Source organism: Mobula hypostoma, chromosome 6 (genome assembly GCF_963921235.1).
Source record: "Mobula hypostoma chromosome 6, sMobHyp1.1, whole genome shotgun sequence".
Lineage (NCBI taxonomy): Eukaryota > Metazoa > Chordata > Chondrichthyes > Myliobatiformes > Myliobatidae > Mobula > Mobula hypostoma.
Window position 1 is genome coordinate 180,394,202 of NC_086102.1, and position 17,869 is coordinate 180,412,070.

Genomic DNA, 17,869 nt, shown 5'->3' on the forward strand with positions numbered 1-17,869 from the left:
GAGAAGTATCAACTAAAATATACTGAATAAATCACCTTGTAGATGGTGGTATTCAATTTAAATGACCGCAAAGCTAGATAACTTGAAAGTGAAGAAATAACCTCCTGTCAGAATGACTTTTAATATCATTGGCATCTGTTGTGAAATCTGTTTTTATGGCAGCAGTACATTGCAATACATAATAATAAAAAATGTGAGTTACAGTAAATGGATATCCAACGGTTAAATACGATAAGTAGTCCACAAAAACAAGTAGCTTAAAAAACATGGTTACATACTCAGATTGGTTCAGTGTGGAATACGTGATTAAGTGATAGAAACAAAGTGAGTTATAAGTGCTCTCTTTTGATCTAATACTAGTTAGGGTCAGAGGAGGTATTCGTCATAAAATTAAACCCTTGACCACTAAAGCTAAAGGAGTCACTTCAATATTTTCAGTATTACTTATTTTGAAATTTATTGTATTTATTAGTTTGCTTTTTAAAAAAAATAACCTCATCTCTTGACTTAAGCTTGGATTTGTCTTAGTAGAGTGAAAAATGATCCATGTTTTGAACATTGTTCACCACTGATCACATTCATTCATTTATTCATTATGTGCCCTGTTCTGAGATGTAGGCAATCATGGTCTTTGACTATGTTTGGTCTTGGCAAATGTTTCTACAGAAGTGGTTTGCCATTGGCCTTCTTCTGGGCGGTGTCAATACTCTTCAGAGATTGTCTGCCTGGCATCAGTGGTTGCATAACTAGGACGAGTGATATGCACCAGCTGCTCATACGACCATTAACCACCTGCTGCCATGCCTTCACGTGTCCCTGATAAAGTGGTGGGGGGAAGTTAGGGCTAAGCAGGTGCTACAGCTTGCCCAAAGGTGATCTGCAGACCACATTGCCCAGTTGAAATGCAGGTTTTAAATTGTTATTGTGCCTGACTCATGTTATTTTAAGTATTATATTTGATAATAAAATAATAAACTAATCATTCATGGCAAAGCAACCAATTACAGCAGAGATTAGTAATGGTGTATCTTGGATAACATCTAGTGCTAATTCAATGTGTAACATCTGACACAAAGAGTATTTTCAACATGTTCAGCACCCACGTCTATCAAATTTAGACCCAAATAATCAAAAATATTGACTCCAGTCAATAAATGTCATCACTGGAACTGCAATCAGAATTCAATCACAGTCTCAGGATACAGGGTAAGAGCATTTAGGATTGGCACAAGGTGAAAGTTATTCACAACTAGTGCTGTGGAGTTCACTCATACAGAAGGCAACAGAGGTCAAATCACTGAATGATTTTAAAAAGTAGATAGATTAAATTAAAGAATTAAAGAACAAACTTAAGACTCGCATCTCTCGGCTCTCATTTTCCTTTGAATTAGTTTAAAGTTTTGAAGTTACAAAACATAACAATTTCTAGATATAAAAGGTAAGTGAACAAGAATATGGTATTGAAATAGCAAGTCAACAAACTGAAGGGTTAAGTGGTCTACTCCTGCTCCCATATCTTTATGTTTGATGTTAAATCTTATTTTAAGCCTTGAATAATTACTTCTGTACGGCAATGTTCATAGTAATTACTTAAAATACTTACATGTTTGGTCCAAGGGTTGCAGCTTCGACGACAACTATTACCACGATGGCAAGAGTTAATACAAGTGAGACAAATGAGATCTGGAAAACAAAATGCAAAGAAAGTAAGCTTAAATTTATTTAACATCAGTAGCAACTCATCACCCTCACCTCCATAATAATTCATCTACCAAAAATCTGCAACACTAGGTTAAAGTGATCCAGATCATAATCTCTGACTGTGGCATGAAGAGGGAGAGAGTCACCCATTCAACAATAACTCAAATTTCTCAATTACCTCAAATGGCAGATGATAGAAAGTAGATAGTTTGGAAAGATGTCTGGAAGAGCTATGATGCAAAGGAAGGTGTACAGTAAATTTCATGTAGATTTTGACTTCTACTGGAGTTTAAATACTGTTTCAAAAATTATGTGCCTTGGAGGTTTACTTACATCTGAGCTCTCTGGAGATTTTTTTCCATCTTTCCTGTCTAGGTCCATTCATTTCCTAAATGTTTTTCATCCACCCTTTATTCCTTCATTGTTTTTTATCATTCACATGTTTTGGCCATTACTTGACTAAAACAAATTGGTACACCAGCCTTTGTTAAGTCATATCACTAACTCCTTGTTATGTCATTTTTCTCAATCCCTTGTTTCTTCTGTTTTCCATTCCGATCAAATGTATCTGTTTACTTTTCAGTTCTGATGAAGGAATCCACCCCAAAATATCTGGTGTCCATTTCACTGTCATTAAATTGAACTCCAAACACTTTACCCATAGTTTAATTGTACAAGAGTTGAACATGATCTCTTATGTAGAATGCTGAATGTGATAAGGAACTTATCTTGATTTTTCAGAACTAGTCTTACCATTATCCAGTCTTTGTAAAATCAGAATAAAACATTTGGTTAATATTTCATGTTAGTAATGAAAATTAATATTTTATTCAAGAACATTGAGTTTAGTATATATTTATAATAGGACGAACTGAACTACATTTGATTTCATTCAGTTGAAACCACCCCAGATTCTGTCTTTATGAGGATGAATAAACTGCTTATTTGTCTATGAGAAAAATAATGTAAGCTTGATTCAATCTTCTAGTATGCATTTTTAGTGAATGTTTTGAATAGTGCCAAACTACTGAGTTCATTTTTCTCTTCATGACCCAGGGATTTTTAAGCAACTACACTATCTGTCAACACTAGGAACTATTGCATCGATCAGCACAGGATCAACTCAGTCAGGAGAAGATCTGATTCAAACCTGACACATTATTTTTGTTTGATATAGGTGCACCCTTAAATATCTATTAAAGAGAATGCAAGAGATTTTTCACAGATTTTTCTTGCTGTTGTCAAAAAGAACGGAGTGGGTTCATCTACAAAACCCAAGAGCTGATAATAACTTGCCTTCCTGAAGACACTGGGCAGACAGGCAGCTAAAATATCTGGAGTGATTTATTTTATTGGACCTAACTGTTTTTCCAGTAAATTTGACATGTTCTTGAGGGCTTTCACTGTCAAGGAATTATGGATCCATATTCCCAGATCACTCTACTCTACCGCGCTCCTCAGTGCTCTACCACACACCATGGAAGAGTGTGGCAGCTGTAAAGCAGCAAGTTCTTCGATAAACGTTTAGAACAAGCTCGAATGACATCATTGTTATCTGACTCTATATAATCCAGGACCTATGAGGAAAAAGATACTTGTCATTATATTGAACTTACGCCTGAATAGACTGATCCCCAATTCCCTCCATGACCATAAGGAGAAGCAAGAAATTTCTAGGCTTCCAACTCCAAACCCTCCATTATGGTGTCTTTCTCTCCCTTTCCTACAAACTTCCCCATAACTATTTACCAGACTACTTATGAGGAATTTGGAAAGAAAGTATTTATTGATCTACTGTGCTACCTAGCAGGGATCTTTCTTTATCCAGTTCCTACTCCCTTCTCCAATCAGGTTGCGATGGAAGACATTCAGAGACCACACATTTGAAGAAGTGGAGGATAAAATCTCCAAGCAGAAGATCACAGAGTGAGTTGGGGACAGTTCCTTGTGGACTTTAAATGCAGGTTTTAAAAAGCGAGTAGGGCCTATCGGTACTTCTCAGTGGAATGGGAGACTGCTTGGGCTAATAGTCACTTAGTAAGGGCCAATAAAAAGGTTTAAGTGGAGAGGCCATTAGTTAGGGCTATAGGGCCTCTTTCTGTGCTGTAGTGTTCTATGACTCTATGACTGCCAGATAACTACATCAGCAAGAAGTGCACCCAACTTCAGCTCTTGACTGACAAGGTTAACGAACTGGAGCTAGAGCTGGATGCACTCTAGGAGGCTGAAAACTTCATAGATGAGACTTATACTGAGGTGCTCACAAGAAAGGAGGCTTCATATAGTAGATGGGGGACTGCCAAAAGAAGAAAGGTCAGTGTCAGTGCAGGGTTCCTCTGTGGCCATTCCAATCAGCAATAACTATACCCCTTTGGATACTGCTGAGGGGGATGGTCAAACAGCAGTTGCAGCCAAATCAGAGGAGCTGAGTCTGGCTCTGAGGTTCACTGGGGAAGGATGGAGACAGGCAGAGCGATAGGGATAGCAGCGTCGATAGCTACGGTGACAAACAGCAGATTCTGTGGCTGCAAAAGAGAAGCTAGGATGATGTGTTGCCTCCCAGATGTTGGGAACTTAACAGCAAAGGAAACATCTTGTATCAAAAGGACAGGCAGCTAGATGGGGTAGGGGTGTTGGGTTGGCTCTGTTGGTAAAAAAAGATGAAATCAAATCCATAGGAAGAGGTGACATAGGATCAGAAGATGTAGAATTCTTGTGGGTAGTTAAGAAACTGCAAGGGTAAAAAGACCCTGGTGGGAGTTATATACAGGCCCCCTGAACAGTAGCCAGGATGTTAGATATAAATTTCAATGGGAAATAGAAAAGCTACGTAATAAGAGCAATGTAATGATAGTCATGGGAGATTTCAATACACAGGTAGATTGGAATTATCAGGTTGGTACTGGACCCCAAGAGAATTAATTTGTTGAATGCCTACGAGATGTTAATTTAGCATCAGCAGTTCAATGCAATACATAATCTAGCAGAGAGAGAGAGAGAAAAAAAAGTAATAATAATAAATAAAATAAAACAATAATAAACAAGTAAATCAATTACATATATTGAATAGATTATGAAAAACTGTGCAAAAACAGAAATACTGTATATTAAAAAAATGAGGTGGTGTCCAAAGCTTCAAAGTCCATTTAGGAATCGGATGGCAGAGGGGAAGAAGCTGTTCCTGACTTGCTGAGCATATGCCTTCAGGCTTCTGTTCCTCCTATCTGACGGTAACAGTGAGAAAAGGACATGCCCTAGGTGCTGGAGGTCTTTAATAATGGATGCTGCCTTTCTGAGACACCACTCCCTATAGATGTCCTGGGTACTTTGCAGGCTAGTGCCCAAGATGGAGCTGACTAGATTTACAACCTTCAGCAGCTTCTTTCTGTCCTGTGCTGTACCCTCTCCATACCAGATAGTGTTGTAGCCTTTCAGTATGTTCTCCAGTTATAGAAGTTTTTGAGTGTATTTGTTGACATGCCAAATCACTTCAAATTCCTAATAAAGTATAGCCGCTGTCAATATGTTGGGACCAGGTTAGATCCTCAGGGATCTTGACACCCAAGAACTTCGGCAGATGTGAGTGTAGTTGCTATTACTAAGGAGAAGTTGCTTGGGAAACTGAAAGATCTAAAGGTAGATAATTCATCTTGAGCAGATGGACTGCACCCAAGGGTTCCGTAAGATATAGCTGAAGAGGTTGTGGAGGCATTAGTAATGATCTTTCAAGAATCACTGTATTCCGGAGGACTGGAAGATTGCTAATCTCACTCCACTCTTTAAGAAGTGGCGGGGGGTGGGGGGGTGCAGAGAAAAGGAAATTATAGGCCAGTTAGCCTGAATTCAGTGATTGGTAAGATATTGGTGACCACTATTAACATTATTAAATATGAGGTTTCGGGGTATTTGGAGGTGTAAGGTAGGCTAAAGTCAGCATGGTTTCCTTAAAGGTAAATTCTGCCTGATAAATGTGTTGAAATTCTATAAGGAACTAACAGGCGGGAATAATAAACAAGAGTCAGTGGATGTTATTTATTTGGATTTTCAGTAGGTCTTTGACAATGTGCAGCACATGGGGCTGCATACCAAGATAAAAGCCCCATGGTATTACAGGAAAGATATTATCATGGACAGAAAACTGGCTGTCTGGCAGGAGGCAAAGTGCAAGAACAAAGAGGGCCTCTTCTGGTTTCCTGCCAGTGACTAGTGGACCGCTGCTTTTCATGTTATATGTTCACGATTTGGATGATGATACTGATGGCTTTGTGACTAAGTTTGCAGAGGAGAGACAGGTAGGGTTGAGGAAGTAGGGAGTTGACAGAAAGACAGTTTGGGAGAACAGGCAAAGAAGTGGCAGATGTAATATAGTAGAGGGAAGTGCATTGAATCAAAGCTTGAACTTTATTGTCTGCACAAACGACAATGTAAATATGTTGACCCCAGGCCAACAAGTATATGGTCATGCACTTTGATAGAAGGGATAACGATGTATTCCTTTTTCTAAACAGGGAGAAAAATTCAAAAATCAGAGGTACAAAGGGACTTGGAAATCCTTATATAGGATTCTCTAAAGGTTAACTTGCATGCTGAGTCGATGTTAAGTAAGGTAATGCAATGTTAACATTCATTTCAAGAGGACTAGGATATAAAGGTAAGGATGCAATGCTGAGGTTTAATAAGGCATTAGGCAGACTGAACTTGGAGAACTGTGAGCAGTTTTGGGCCGCTTATCTAAGAAAAGACATATGGGTAATTCAGTGGGTCCAGAGAAGGTTCACAAGAATGATTCTGGGAATGAAAGTGTAAACATATGAGGTGTGCTTGATGGCTCTGGGCCTGTACTTACTGGAGCTTAGAGGAATGCAGGGAGGATCTCACTAATACTTACTGAATTTTGAAATGACTACATGAGTGGATATGGAGAGGATATTTCCAATGGTGGATAAGACTAGGACCAGAAGACACAGCCTCAGAATAGAGGGATGTCCATTTGGAACAGGGATGAGAAGGAATTTCTTTAGCCAGAGGGTGATGAATCTGTGGAATTCATTGCCAGGGACAGCCATGGAAGCTAAGTAATTGAGTAAGTGGAAGTTGACAGGTTCTTGTTTAGTCAGGGCATCAAAGGTTACGGGGAGAAAACAGGAAAATGGGGTTGAGAGGGATAATAAATCAGCCATGATCGAATGGTGGAGCAGACTCAGTGGGCTGAGTTCCCTAATTCTGTTCCTGTATCTTATGGTCCATCTTGCAGAATGCCAGAGACTTCCCCACTAATTGATTGTGAAAGTTAAGACTCTATGTAACCAATGATGGTGATGTCTAAATTATTTATAATAAAATATGTAACAAAGCCGTGAACAATAATGAAAGTAAAAGTCACCTTTCCCAAGTTAGCAATGTTGCGATACATGGACAATGGGAGCATGAACACGAGAGTTGTCATTGCAATCACAAAATGCCTCTCTGCTAAGATGTTTTCAGGGCCAACTGGAATTTGAACAAATGATATAGAAATATTATGAAACATGCGTTTAAAATTAAATTCTACATTAACAAACAAAATATTGTGTCCATTTACATAACGGCTTAGCATTCTGTAGTGTGTGGACTGTGAGATGACCAACTTTAAGATGCTATTTTCTGTTCACGGACAGCAACTACTTTCAGCTTCCTCCTTGTGAGATAGAAGGCAGCTTTTTGTCCCACCAAACCACAGAAGGCATTCAGAGAAATCCCATCAACCCTATTTCCTTTTGATTTAACCTCTTACACATGACCATTGGCATCATCATGACTCTGTTACCACAGCAGTGACACTTGGAGCATTGCACAATTGGTAGTCATCCTAACATTGTGCATTGTATGCAAATCTTGAAGTCAAAACATTGCTCTTTAAAAACAGCTTTCCAACCATTGTTGCCAAATGGAATGTGGAATAATATCTTGTGGTTGTATGGATTGTGAAATAAGGAGCCTGAGTGTCAGACAGAATTCTATTAAAACATGTGGACCTACTTTGTCTAGGCCAAAAAGTACAACACCAAAAATGGGTTTCACTTAATCACTGACCAGCCATTTATGTCCAATTCTTTCAGCAACAATAATTTTGAATGTGTCCACTAGAGTTTACAATCTGTATTACATTGGGTGGCAGGGTGGAGATACATCTCTACCAAAGGAGGTGTAAGGCACTCCTTGCATCGCCCTTGGGCAAGGTGCAGCACCTGCTTAGCCCTCTGCATCAGGGTCACATGAAGCCACCGGAGCAGATGGTGGACGGTCATATGAGCAGCTGGTGCATATCACAAGTCCTGGTTCTGTGACCACTGACGCCAGGCAGACAATCTCTGAGGAGTATTGGTAATGGCTGTAGTCACCCGTCTTATAAAGACACTGCCCAGAAGAAGGCAATGTCAAACCACTGCTGCAGAAAAATTTGCCAAGAACAATCGTAGTCATGAGACCATGATCACCTATGCAATAAGACATGGTACATAATTACATTGGTTTTCATGCAACATTATTCAGTCAACTGAGTTTCAAGAAGTTACCTTGTGCAATCTTCAACAATGGATGAAAATCCCTGTGTAACTGCATTGAGATTCTTTTATCACAAGAACTGCTACAGTTCAAGAAGACATCTCACCAGCACTTTCCCTAGAGCAGTCAGTGAATGCCATTTAAGTTCTGATTATGCAGAAAATATCAGTGTTTTATTGATGAGTTGTAAAAAGGATCAGTACTGGTTATCTTGCAATCTCCTGACTTTAATGACTTTGTAGAAAAGAGAGGAATGTAACAAGTTTCTAGACAGAACAAAGCTGACTGAGAAATTAATTCATTTGGAGGATGCAAAGGTTCTGTAATCAGGGTCAGAATCACTGGCACGTCATGAAATCTGTTTATCTTTATCTATATATAAAATTAAATAAGTAGTTGGAAAAGAGATTAAAAAGTAGTGAGGTAGTGTTCATGGGTTCAATGTCCATTCGGAAATCTGATGACAGAGGGAAAGAAGCTGTTCCTGAATCGTTGAGTGTGTGGTTCCACGCTCCTCTATCTCCTCCCTGATGGTAACTACAAGAACAGGGCATGTCCAGGGTGATGGGGGTCATAAATGTTGGATGTCAGCTTTTTGAGGCATTGCTCCTTGAAGATGTCTTGGATGCTGGAAAGACTGGTGCCCCCACCTACTGTTTTTTTTATTGGCTTTCCTCCATCATGTCCTGATTAAGTTTAGAGAAAGTAAGAAATCGGACATTTGATACATCCTTTAAGTTTGAAGAAATCTGGCGAGCTTTTATTCAATATTTTCATATGATTTGATTTATTGATTTTTGTACTGAGTCTCTTCCGTTATTTTCTGAAGTTTTGGATTTGATCAGAAATTCTTTCTTTTCTTGGTTTTACTCTCAGGATGGACTGCCCAGTTCTTTTTTTTTCTCTTTTTTGTTTTTGTTTGCATAGAACAGTGGGGTTTTTTTTACGTAAAAATTTCAAAAAGTCTTTTTTCCCTTCATGAATGTATAAGAGGAGAATTAATTATCTTTTTCATTATTGTACTTTCTATATCAGAATAATACTATGCATGATTTTGATAATGTTTATATCACATTCTTTATGTATTGTTATTGAAATATATATATATTTGAGATAATTCTCATCTGGTTTGTATATATATGCTCTTTTTAAATCAATAATCATCCTGATGGAGCTGACTTTCTGTACCTTATTTCGATCCTGTCCAGTAGCCCCACCCCCCACCTCACCTCACCCAAAGCAGGTAGAGATGCAGCCAGTTAGAATGCTCTCCACAGTATGTCTGCAGAAATTTATGAGTGTCTTTAAGATATAATAATTATCCTAAAATGTAGTGTTGATTAATTTATGACTGAAGATATAGTTTGTTGATGTACACATTGACAAGAACAGTACTCAAGCAACATTCCCACAACACCTTGTTTCCTTTCTTAGCTTAAATAAATAAGTAGCTCTTGCAATTAAGCTGTTGCTGATGGCAATATGGTTACACTTGTTGGCATGACATCGAAACCTTTGACAAATTTCGATAGATGTGTAGAGGAGAATATATTGACTGGCTGCATCAGAGCCAGGTATGGAAGTTCATAATGCTCTTGATGGAAAAATCAAGCTTCTATCAGAATGATAGAAGCTTGTTTGAAGCTGGTGGGAACTTCAAGTCAGGTCAAGTAAAGTCAAGTTACTTTTTATTGTCATTTCAACCATAACTGCTGGTACAGAACATAGTAAAAATGAGACAATGTTTTCCCGGACCATGGTGCTACAGACTGTCTAAGTGAGAGGTTAAAGACATCAGTAAACACTCCAGCCAGATGATTAACACAGGTTTTCAGTATCCAGTCAGATATACCATCTAGGCCAGATGCTTTCTGTGGGTTGACCCCTTAAAAGATGCTCTCATGTCAGCCTCAGAGAGCGAAATCGTATCAGTGGTTGTGGGAGTTAATGAATGTGCCTCCATGTTTTGTCAGTCAAAGTGAGCATAAGAGACATTGAGCTCATCTGGGAGCGAAACCCTGTTGTCATTTATGTTGCTTGTTTTACTTTGAAGGAGCTAATAGCATTCAAGCCCTGCCAGAGCAGTCACACAACCTTCAGTGTTTCAGGTCTGGTCTAGAATTGCCACGTCGCATGTGAGATGGCTTTCCAGAGATCATACCTGGACTTCTTGTACTTTCCTGGTCACCCGACCCGAACATTACCAAAAGCACAAATTATTATTTATCTGTGTATATCATTTTAGAATTAATCTAATGCTTATATTCAGTGTTACTATATGAAACAATCCTTTAATAATCACCTACCACCTGGAATTTGCTGCAACACTTTGGTTAATGTATCTCCCGCGATTATGTTGTAGCTTATCATGGCTGAAAATTAAATTTTACATTTTACAAAGTGAATTCATGTTTATAACAAATGTGGTTAAGAATAAACTCTATAACAATACATTTATAAATATAAATTACCTAATTTTTCTTTCATCTGTGAATACAGGTCCATAATACATTGAAAGTGGCACGCAGGTAGATAGGGTCATAAATAAAGATTCTGACACACTGGCCTTCATAAACAATGTACTGAGTACAGGAGATGGGATGTTATGTTGAATTTGTATAAGACATTGCTGAGGCCTAATTTGGAGTATTGGGCACAGTTTTGGTCAGCTACCTACAGGAATGATGTAATTAAGGTTGAAAAAGTACAGAGAAAATTTATAAGGATGCTGCCAAGTCTGGAGGACTGAGTTATAAGGGAAGTTTGAACAGATTAAGACTTTATTCCTTCGTATGTAAAAGACTGAGGAAAGACTTGATAGAGATATACAAAATTATGAGGGGCAAACATGGGGTAAATGCAAGCAGGTTTTTTCTACTGAGGTTGGGTGGGACTACAACCAGAGGTCATGGACGAAGTGTGAAAGGTGAGAAGTTTAAGGGGAACATGAGGGGTAACTTCTTCATTCAGAGGGTCATGAAAGTGTGGATTGTGCTGATAGTGCAAGTGGTGCATACCAGCTCAATTTCGATGTTTAAGAGAAGTTTGGATAGGCACATGCATGGCAGGATTATGGAGGGTTATGGTCCCATTGCTGGTCAATGGAAGTAGGCAGTTTAAATGGTTTGGTATGAACTCGATGGGCCAAAGGGCCTATTTCTGTGCTGTACTTTTCTAAGACTCTATTACCCTTTCTAATGACTACGTTAATATAGGTACACTCTATAGATCAGGGGTCCCCAACCTTTTTTGCATCGCAGACCGGTTTAATATTGACAATATTCTTGCGGACCGGCCGACCAGGGAGGGGATGTTCAAGTAGGGTTAAACTCACCTCAGCTACAGTTAGGGTTGCCAACATTCTCACTCCCAAATAAGGAACAAAAGTAGCAGTCAAATACGGGACACTTGTGTTTTCCCCGAGAAAGACTACCATGACCATGAAGCCTTGCGCGGGCACCTGTGTGCGCATGCGTGGCATGATCATGTGATGTGCGCATGCACGTACGTGCCGATTTTTCTTCCTCACAAATCGGTTTTGTCTTCATCTTCCAGACTATACTGTACATACATTATTTCTACTTTATATAGGCTATGTATTTATCATATCATTCCTGCTTTTACTATATGTTACTGTTATTTATTTTTGGTTTTATGTGTTATTTGGTATGACTTGTTAGGTTACTTTTTGGGTCTGGGAACGGTGAAAAATTTTTCCCATATAAATTAATGGTAATTGCTTCTGCGCTTTACGCCATTTCGGCACGAAAGGTTTCATAGGAACGCTCTACCTTAGTGGGGGAAATACGGGACAAACCAACTTAGCCCAATATACAGGATGTCCCGGCAAATATGGGACAGTTGGCAACCCTATGTTCAAGTTCAACAGTGCGTGACAGGGAATGAGGAAAGGTGCAGCTGACTCCTATCGTTTCCTCACGGCCCAGTAGCACATGCTTTGCGGCCCGGGGGTTGGGGACCACTGTTATAGATCATGAATATTAGTTCACACTTTTATTACTTTTGAACTACATGCTGAGTGAAAAGCTCACTTTCTGAATGGCTGAGGCTAGAAGATTTTACAAGTTTAAAAATCTGGACACAGAGCATTGCCTTTATTTGAAAAAAAAAATGTCTGGAATAGAATGCAACTTCCAGGTCAAATTGCAACACTTTGGAAATTCAACTTGCAATTTCTTTTCATGAATCACCCTTCCTGCACAAGAAATTAGGCACCACTGTTCCAAAGAATGCTTATCATTGGCATCTTCAGAACTGATGTCTCTTCAGCAGAATTACATAAAGGAATCTCTTGAACAGCTGGATCTTGTTTCTGGGAAGGAAATCCATTTATTGTTTTCTTTTAATTTACATGTTTTTCTCGGGATTCTCTTGACTCCCCAAACTTAACTACTTCCAGACCCAGATCTTACAAAATCCTGCCACTCATGGGTGCTGATATTGTCCCTGAGGGTTCAGACCTGCAGACACAAGCTCCTACCACTGCCCCCATCTCCAACCACCTGAGTCCCAATCCCAGACATGGCAAAGGTGTGCAAGAGACAAACACATGTGCCTTGGGCCATCTTGGGTCTTAATGAATTTGCAGTGGCAGGCTCATTGGCACGAATAAACTTCCAGGCCATAAATTCTCCAGAAATCAACATTACGCCAATGTTTTTGGAAGTCATTATGGCAAGCTCAATAGAGCCGGGTGGGAATGTGGCCAAAATTTAGAGTTTACAAGGGGTACTATAGAAAATGGGACATCCAAGGTATTATTGCCAGACAGACCGCTAATGGCTTTTTGTATATTCTGATATTCTTTATAATCCTATATTGCTATGTAAAAGATACAATGGCATATATGTTTTCTTGGACATCAAAAACTATATAGCTCTAATTATATTCTCTAAATAATTTGTAATGCACATTTGATTGGTAAAATATTATACTAGCTTAAAAAAATAATGTTCAAACAATGTTGAAATGAAGTTCTTACTAATAAAAGGATATAAAAATTGCAGAATTGAAAGAATCACATAGCCTGTTAAACCAAAAGCTTTATTCACTAGACATTGATACGTGTTTGTTCCAGAGAGGTTTCCTCCTTTAATCAACAAGATAATAGAGTAATCTATAAACAAAACAGAAAAGTAACCTCCCATGAGTTTAGGATGTATGTCATGTAAAAGTGTCATTTGTTAAATATATTGCAATGATTAGACATATAGTTCACAAACTGGGTTACCTGTTACATATGCGACGACGATAAGGAGCAGAATTCCAAATGGAAGACCAGCTTGTCTCATTGAGTATGGTAACCCTGACAACATAAAATGCAAAATAATTTGTAAATAGATGCACATTTTTAAAAATACTAATGTTATTTTTTTAAAACAAAATACCCACTTTAATACCCAGTTAGTACAGGAAATTTATCTTATGAGTGATCGATCTTGTGTCCATGTTCATTTTCTCAAATGGCCCCAGTGGCGTCGCCAGATTTTTCTTGCCAGTGCTACAGTGGGGCTAAATTATTCAGTGATGGTGCTGAGGGATGTACCCTATGGCAGGGGTCCCCAACTTTTTTGCACTGCGGACCAGATTAATATTGACAATATTCTTGCAGACCGGGGGGGGGGGGGTTAGGATTACCAACAGACAAAAGTAGCAGTCAAATACGTTGTGTTTACCCTGAGAAAGACTACCATGACCATGAAGCCTTGCGCGGGCACCTATGTGCACATGCGGGTACGTGCCCATTTTTTTCTACAAGTCGTTTTTGGCAATTCTGTTCAGTGAAACTACACTGTACATACATTATTTCTACTTAAAAACTATATATTATTCAAAACTATACAGAGAAAGCAAAGCAGCTGAAATTTGTATGTGAAATTTCAGTTAATTTCTTGGTGGTGCTACGCTGGTGCTATTGCAATTTCTGCTGAGGCTACAGCACCAGCTAGCATTACCTTAGCGCCACCCCTGAATAGCCCACTAATATGACTGAAATTATGAAATCCACACATTCAACATAATGATACATCAGGTAACATTAATCTACCTTACTTTGAAAGTAGTTCATATTTATGTAACCCTACTGGAAAGATTTTACAGTGCAGTCCAGTAGCTGAACCGAAGTATCAGAATACATTCTCATCCTGGCAAAAATCAGGATCAGATTTAATATCAGCAGCATATATCATGAACTTTTTTGACTTTACGGCAGCAGTACAATGCAATGCATAGTAATAGACAGAAAAAAACTGAATACACCAGTTAAAGCCATCTCCCATGACATGTGCGTGCTTTTATTTAATCGGTATGTCTTCTGGGAAGTCTGTTGGGAATGATGATGATGTCAGTGATGCCTGGGATGACAGCAAAGCCTGAACTGGGAAACGCAGATGTGCCCACAGGTTGGGCATGTGACGGGTATTGAAGGGTCGGGTCGTCTCTCCGTGCGGCCCTGGCGCTTTTGATAGAGGTACTTGAGCGGCTGCTCTTCGAATGTGCTGGTGCCTTTGTAGACTGCCAGGCGCTGCAGTCTCTGGCCAAGGCCTCCCAACCAGTCACATGCCTTCAAGGACACTTTCACACAGTCTTTATAGTGTTTTGTTGGGCCTCCCTGCTTTCTGGTGCCAGGTGCCAGCTTGGAAAAGAATACCATCTTTGGAAGGCAGTTGTCTTCCATCCAGACCACATCCCCAACCCATCGAAGTTGAGCCTTCATGATCAGTGTCTCTGTGCCAGAGCTCTTGGCGCTTTGTAGCACTTCTGTGGTGGGGACTCTGTCTTGCCACGAGATGCTCATGATCTGGTGAAGGCATCGCAGGTGGAACTGGTCAAGCATCTTGGTGTGCCTGTGGTATGGGGTCCATGTTTCACAGCCGCACAGCAGAGAAGTCTGGACGACTGCTCTGCAGACTGCCATCTTGGTCTCCAGCCGGATACCATGTTCTCCCTACACATGTGTCCGTAGCCTGCCAAAGGATGCCCCAGCTTTTGCAAGTCTGTTTGAGATCTCTCACTCTAGACTGCAGGAGGAGGTGAGGCAGCTTCCCAGGTAGCTGAAGGCATCAGCATTGTTGAGCTGTGTACCTTCACTCTCAACTCATGGTTCCACAGGGTTGGTATGGGGTGCAGGCAGAACTTTCTGCCTTCTGCAGGCTGATGGTACGGCTGAATTTTCTTGCTGCCACAGCGAGGCAGTCAGCAAGCTCCTGCAGGTCCCTTTCACGGTGCGCTGCAAGGGCGCGGTCATCTGCAATGAGGAAGTCTCATACTATTGGTTCCAGCACCTTGGGTCTTGGCCTTGAGGTGTCGCAGATCAAAGAAGCGTCCATCAGTCCTGTAGCGAATTGTTATTCCTGCATCTGTCTGTGAGGGAGCAGAGAACAGCATCGTGACAAACAGCAAGCTGAACAGAGTAGGTGTGAAGACACAGCCCTGCTGGACACCGTTGGTTACTAGGAAGGGGTCAGAAGTGCACCTGTTTTCAATGACCTTGGCCATCATGATGTTGTGGAATGACCTGACAATGCTGACCAGTCTAACTTGTAGAGATTCTGGTTCTGTTCCTGGTACTTCTCCTGGATCTGTCTGACAGCAAAGATCATGTCCACTGTCCCTCCGTTAGATCTGAAACCACATTGGCTTTCTGAGATAACGTCATCAAGGAGTGGGACGTAATCCTGTTCAGTATGATACGGGCTATGATTTTCCCGGCTATGCTCAGGAGAGATATGCCTCTGTGGTTGTCACAGGATGCCCTGCCCCCTTGTTCTTGTACAGGTGGATGACGTTTGCATCCCGAAAGTCCTGTGGTATGCAGGCTTTCTCCCAGACCTGCTGCATGAGCTCTGTCAGCCTCTGAAGAAGGGTTTTGCGACTCTCCTTGAAGACTTCTGGTGGGATCCCATCCAGGCCAGGGACCTTACCTGGCTGCAGCTGGTTGACTGTCTTCCTAGCTTCTACCAATGTGGGGGAATCATCAAGGACCTCCGAGACTGGGCGCAGGGGCATGTCTTGTATGGCCTGGTCATCTGTCTGGGATGGCCTGTTCAGCAGCTGGTCAAAATGGTCTGCCCGGCGTTGAACAACGTCGCCTTTGTCAGTGGGGAGTGCTCCATCCAAGGAGTGGACTAGTGCCATGATGTCGGAGGAAGGTCCGTACACTGTCTTTAGACTATCAAAGAACTTCTCAGTGTTGTTCTGGTCAGTGTAGTACTGAAGCTCTGCTGCTTTGGAGTCCCACCACTGGTCTTTCATCTTCCACAACTCAGCCTAGACCGTACTACAAAGGTGTCTCAAGCGGGCATGTCTGGAGGTTGTCATTGTGGCCCAGTGCTCGTCACACAGCCAGCTTGCAAAGGCTTCCTGCTTCTGCTTGAGAAGGGTGACGATATCAGAGCTGTTCTGATTGAGCTAATCCTGATGCTTCCTCTTGGAGTGCCCAAGAACTGCACTTGCAGTGCAGTACAGGGTGTCTCCGAAGACAGCCCATGCTGTTTCTGGGTCTGCTTCCTCAGGCAGTTGCTCAAGTTGATCGTCCACTTTGCTGATCCTGGGGTCAGCGAGTCACTGAATGTCCGGCTTCCGCTTAGCTTCAGCCTGGCGGCGCCTGTGCGCCCTGGCGGTCTGAAATGACAGCTTGCTTCTCAGCAGGATGCGACTAGTCCAGTAGTCTGCACCCCTCATCACTCTGGTGATGATCCATCCCTGATGTCCTTGTGCCTTGTGATCACGCAATCAATCAGGTGCCAGTCTTGGAGTGTGGATGCATCCATGTTGCCTTGTCGATGTCTGGAAGCTATCTGGAAGCATCCTGCCTTGGCCGCCTGAGTGTAGTTCCATCACTAGTGACTCCCAGCGCTATTTTGTGCCTGTCACCGTCACCGTCACCGCTCGCCATCGCCCCAGGTCTTGGTTTGGTTGTGGAGACTGGCGTCACCAAATCCTGGGCAGGAGGTGTGTGAAGACAATCAGTTGCCCAAGTGTCATGATCTCCCTCTTGGTCCGGAGGCTGACGTCAAAAGGGATGCCAGGCATAAAGTTTTGATGACGGTATGTAGTTGTGCACAGACACAACAGATTGGTGACGAGTACGAACCTGAATATCAGAAAATATCGCAAACTGCACTGACAGTTACGGGATGAAACAGAGAGAGTTAAACAGCACGAGAAAGCTGAAGAACCTGTGAGTAACAGTGAAAAACACGCTGAATTTAAAGTGAAAATGTGGCAATGGGAAAGTCGACGAATTTGATAGCGCTAATGAAGGCTGGGAGTCACATATCAGGAGTCGAACTGGATGAAACAGCAACACCAAGATTTCATAAAGTGCGTCTAGAGCTTTACGCACTATGTCCTAACATGGATGCTAAACTTCAGAACTCGGACACGTCTGGTATTCTCTCCAAGGTTGAGTGGAGAGTTCGGGCCATGCCCACTGTTCTAGTGATCAAGAAAGGAAAGGCTGGAGCCGTTCACATATGTGGGATTTCAAAGTGAGCAACAACCAGTGCTGTGTACTGTGCAGCATCCCCTGCCACAAAGTGGAAGACGTTTTTGCATCTTCGGCAGGCAGGCGGAGGTTTTCAAAGATAGGCGTGAGACAAGT

At 41.2% G+C, this 17,869-nt stretch overlaps 1 protein-coding gene across 4 annotated transcripts in view; it reads right to left on the reverse strand.

The window, feature by feature from the left end:
- Positions 1-17,869, reverse strand: part of slc38a11 (solute carrier family 38 member 11) — a 114,026-nt gene that overhangs the window by 71,203 nt on the left and 24,954 nt on the right. For 3 of the 4 annotated variants that reach the window (XM_063050142.1, XM_063050143.1, XM_063050145.1), the window contains exons 3-7: positions 13,496-13,570; positions 13,247-13,381; positions 10,551-10,616; positions 7,085-7,191; positions 1,604-1,683 (exon numbers count right to left, since the gene is read on the reverse strand). In XM_063050142.1, coding sequence (XP_062906212.1) covers positions 1,604-1,683; positions 7,085-7,191; positions 10,551-10,616; positions 13,247-13,381; positions 13,496-13,570 — 463 coding nt within the window. The remainder of the gene's footprint in view (positions 1-1,603; positions 1,684-7,084; positions 7,192-10,550; positions 10,617-13,246; positions 13,382-13,495; positions 13,571-17,869) is intronic. The other variant, XM_063050144.1, reaches the window with a different exon arrangement.